This window comes from Onychomys torridus, unplaced genomic scaffold (genome assembly GCF_903995425.1).
Source record: "Onychomys torridus unplaced genomic scaffold, mOncTor1.1, whole genome shotgun sequence".
In the NCBI taxonomy this organism is placed as follows: Eukaryota; Metazoa; Chordata; class Mammalia; order Rodentia; family Cricetidae; genus Onychomys; species Onychomys torridus.
This window is the reverse complement of record NW_023413766.1, coordinates 31,932-34,642: the sequence shown is the minus strand read 5'-3', so window position 1 is coordinate 34,642 and position 2,711 is coordinate 31,932. Positions and strand designations below refer to the sequence as shown.

Genomic DNA, 2,711 nt, shown 5'->3' with positions numbered 1-2,711 from the left:
CCTCTGAAATAGTATATTTGTGATTTACAAAATAATATTTATTAAAATAACATAGTCAAGATTAAATAGAGGAGAACATTTTGGTGGCCAAAGAACTGGGCCTCTTATGCACTGAACAGTCCTCTCATTTCTTTGTATCTTCCACAGGGATTCAGGGCTCACAATGCAGTGGGCATGGAGCAGGAAAACAGTGCTCTCAGTGCATGGGAAATTCTCTTCTTCCTCAACTTCCAGCCTCTTATTGGCCTGGATCCCAAGGATGTAGTTTGAACCTTGTGCTGGTCATTGGGCATGTTGTGTCCCATGAATGGTTCCTCTGTGGAGAAGTCCATGTTCAGAAACCTGGTGCGTGTTCCATCTGGGACTGATTCACCTGAGGAGAGATCACTAGGCAGGCTCTCCACAGAATTCATCTTGATTGCAATGAGTGCTGGAGTACTGTTGATGACATTAGCCATCCGGACATCTGCTTGGGAGACAGTTCCATCTGAACAGGGCTTTATTTTCTGGCATGAGTTACTGTTGAGCATTTTGTAGCTTTGGCATCTCCTAGCTCTTCCTTCCACACCCTCCTCATGAAAATGTCTCTTCCCTTCTTCTGTACTTGGTGGGAAGGCTGGGATACTGGCTCTCCTCTTCAAGGGGAGAAGGAGGCGAGGAGAACCTATATGACTTCCATTTAACCAGGGCTTCTGATTCTGCTGAAGGCTGTCCCCACAGCTCAGTTTGTATTTGAGGATATTGAAGGTTGCTGTTAAATTACTTGGTTGCCTGTGTTTTATGGTTGATACAATGTCTTCACAGGTATATCCCATGGTGCACATGGCCTCCACGACCCTAGGAAGGAGTTCCTTAGTTGCAGGTGGTTCAGGTTGTTTTATGTTGCCCAGCCATTCGCTTTCCTGGAGCTGACATATTGTTATCCTGTTTTGGGTGGGGACTGTAAGTAATTGTTCAATGATGGTTAGACAGGGTTCAGACAAGTAGTATGGAATGGGATACTTTGTGGTAGTGATGACCTTGTACATACCATAAAAGGTTGATTCTACATATGGAAATTTTCCTGTGACCAGTACATAGAGGAGGACACCCAAGCTCCACATGTCCCCCACCAGGCCATCATAGGGTTTCCTTGCCAAAATCTCTGGAGCCAAATAGCGCAAGGTACCACAGACCTTCACCATCATCTGCCCCTCTGCCAGCTGCCTGGCCATACCAAAGTCACAAAGCTTGATATTGCCAGCTCTGTCAATAAGGATATTTTCCAATTTAATATCACGATGGGCAATTCGGTTTTGGTGGAGAAAATGAACTCCTGATACGACCTGTTGAAATATTGGTCTGACCTCATCCTCCTTTAGAATGCTTTTCCCTCTGAGGAAATATTTCAGGTCCTTTCCTGCAATATACTCCATTATCACAAATGTTGTTGAACTTGTGTCAATAACATGAAAGAAATTAACTATGTTTCTGTGTTCCACAGATTGAAGTATCTCTACTTCAGTGTTGATGCTAGTCAGAGTATTCTTTTTCTTCTCCAGAACCTTGACAGCCACCTGTGTACATGTAGGAATGTGGCAGGCAAGCTTCACCTCCCCAAATCCACCAGAGCCAAGAGATGTTAAGATCCTGAAATCCTTTTCAAGGGTGTTTTCTTCCAAGGTGCTGGCCATGATGTTCTGCTCTATGAGGACACTTTATCTTGTTGGCAATTCCTGAGACAAACATCACGAGAAACAAAAGTTAATGCAGTTTTAGGATGGATGTTTAGTGCTATGAATTCTGTCATGGAATGTGGGATCTCCCAGACAATCTACTGATGAAGATCAAGGACATAGAAATACTAGAAGAACACAACCCCAAGCACTGGAGGAGGAATTGCAGTAAAGATCAAGGTTGGAATCGCCGTTGTATCTGTCCAAAGGAAAAGACTTAGATCAGGGAAAGAAATACCTGGTTACTTAAGAATGTATCAAAATGAAAAACCCTGGCCCAAACTGATCAAGGGATTGAGGATGCAAACATATAGGGGAAAAAACAGAGGTTATGTTCTAACGAAACTACAGTCCAGAGGATCTTTCAGGAATGTTTCCAGTATTAGAATCCATGAATTTACCAATTCTGAATGGAACTTTTAGACATGTGTGACTATTCAAATAAGATAAAAAAATACATAAATACTTGAGTCCAAAGCAACAGGTGTGGGTGGAAACAAAAATGGCTGCAAGCCAAGTGGAGCCCAGGTTTCTTGGATTCCCTGAATCTATCAACTCTTTGGAGAAGAACAAACACTGTCCTGAGGGACTTAAACTGACACATACTAGAGTCATCACAGAGGAAGGGACCTCAGTGGATGACATGTCTCCATGAGATCCAGCTGTCTGGCATTTTCTCAACTAGTGAGTAATGGGGAGTTACTTGCCCATTGTGAGTGGTGTGATCCTTGGCCTCGAGGTCCTGGGTTCTATAAAAAGCAGGCTGTGTAAGCCAGGGGTAGCAGTCAATTATGTAGTAACCTTCCCTGAACTATGCATCAGCTCCTGCATGAAGGAGCTGAACTATGATTTTGGAAGTATACGCTGAATAAACCTTTACCTTCCCAACTTTATTTTTCGGTGGTTTTTTGTTTGTTTGTTGTTTGGTCATGTGTTTTTTTTCCCAGCAACAGAAACACCAATTAAGGCTAAACCAAAATACAAAAAAGACTCATG

At 42.8% G+C, this 2,711-nt stretch overlaps 1 protein-coding gene across 1 annotated transcript; it reads right to left on the bottom strand.

Moving 5' to 3' along the window:
* Positions 1–158: 158 nt before the first annotated feature.
* Positions 159–1,673, bottom strand: LOC118576475 (putative sperm motility kinase W). The gene has a single exon (XM_036176728.1). The coding sequence runs from the start codon at positions 1,671–1,673 to the stop codon at positions 159–161; it is 1,515 nt and encodes a 504-aa protein (XP_036032621.1).
* Positions 1,674–2,711: the final 1,038 nt, after the last annotated feature.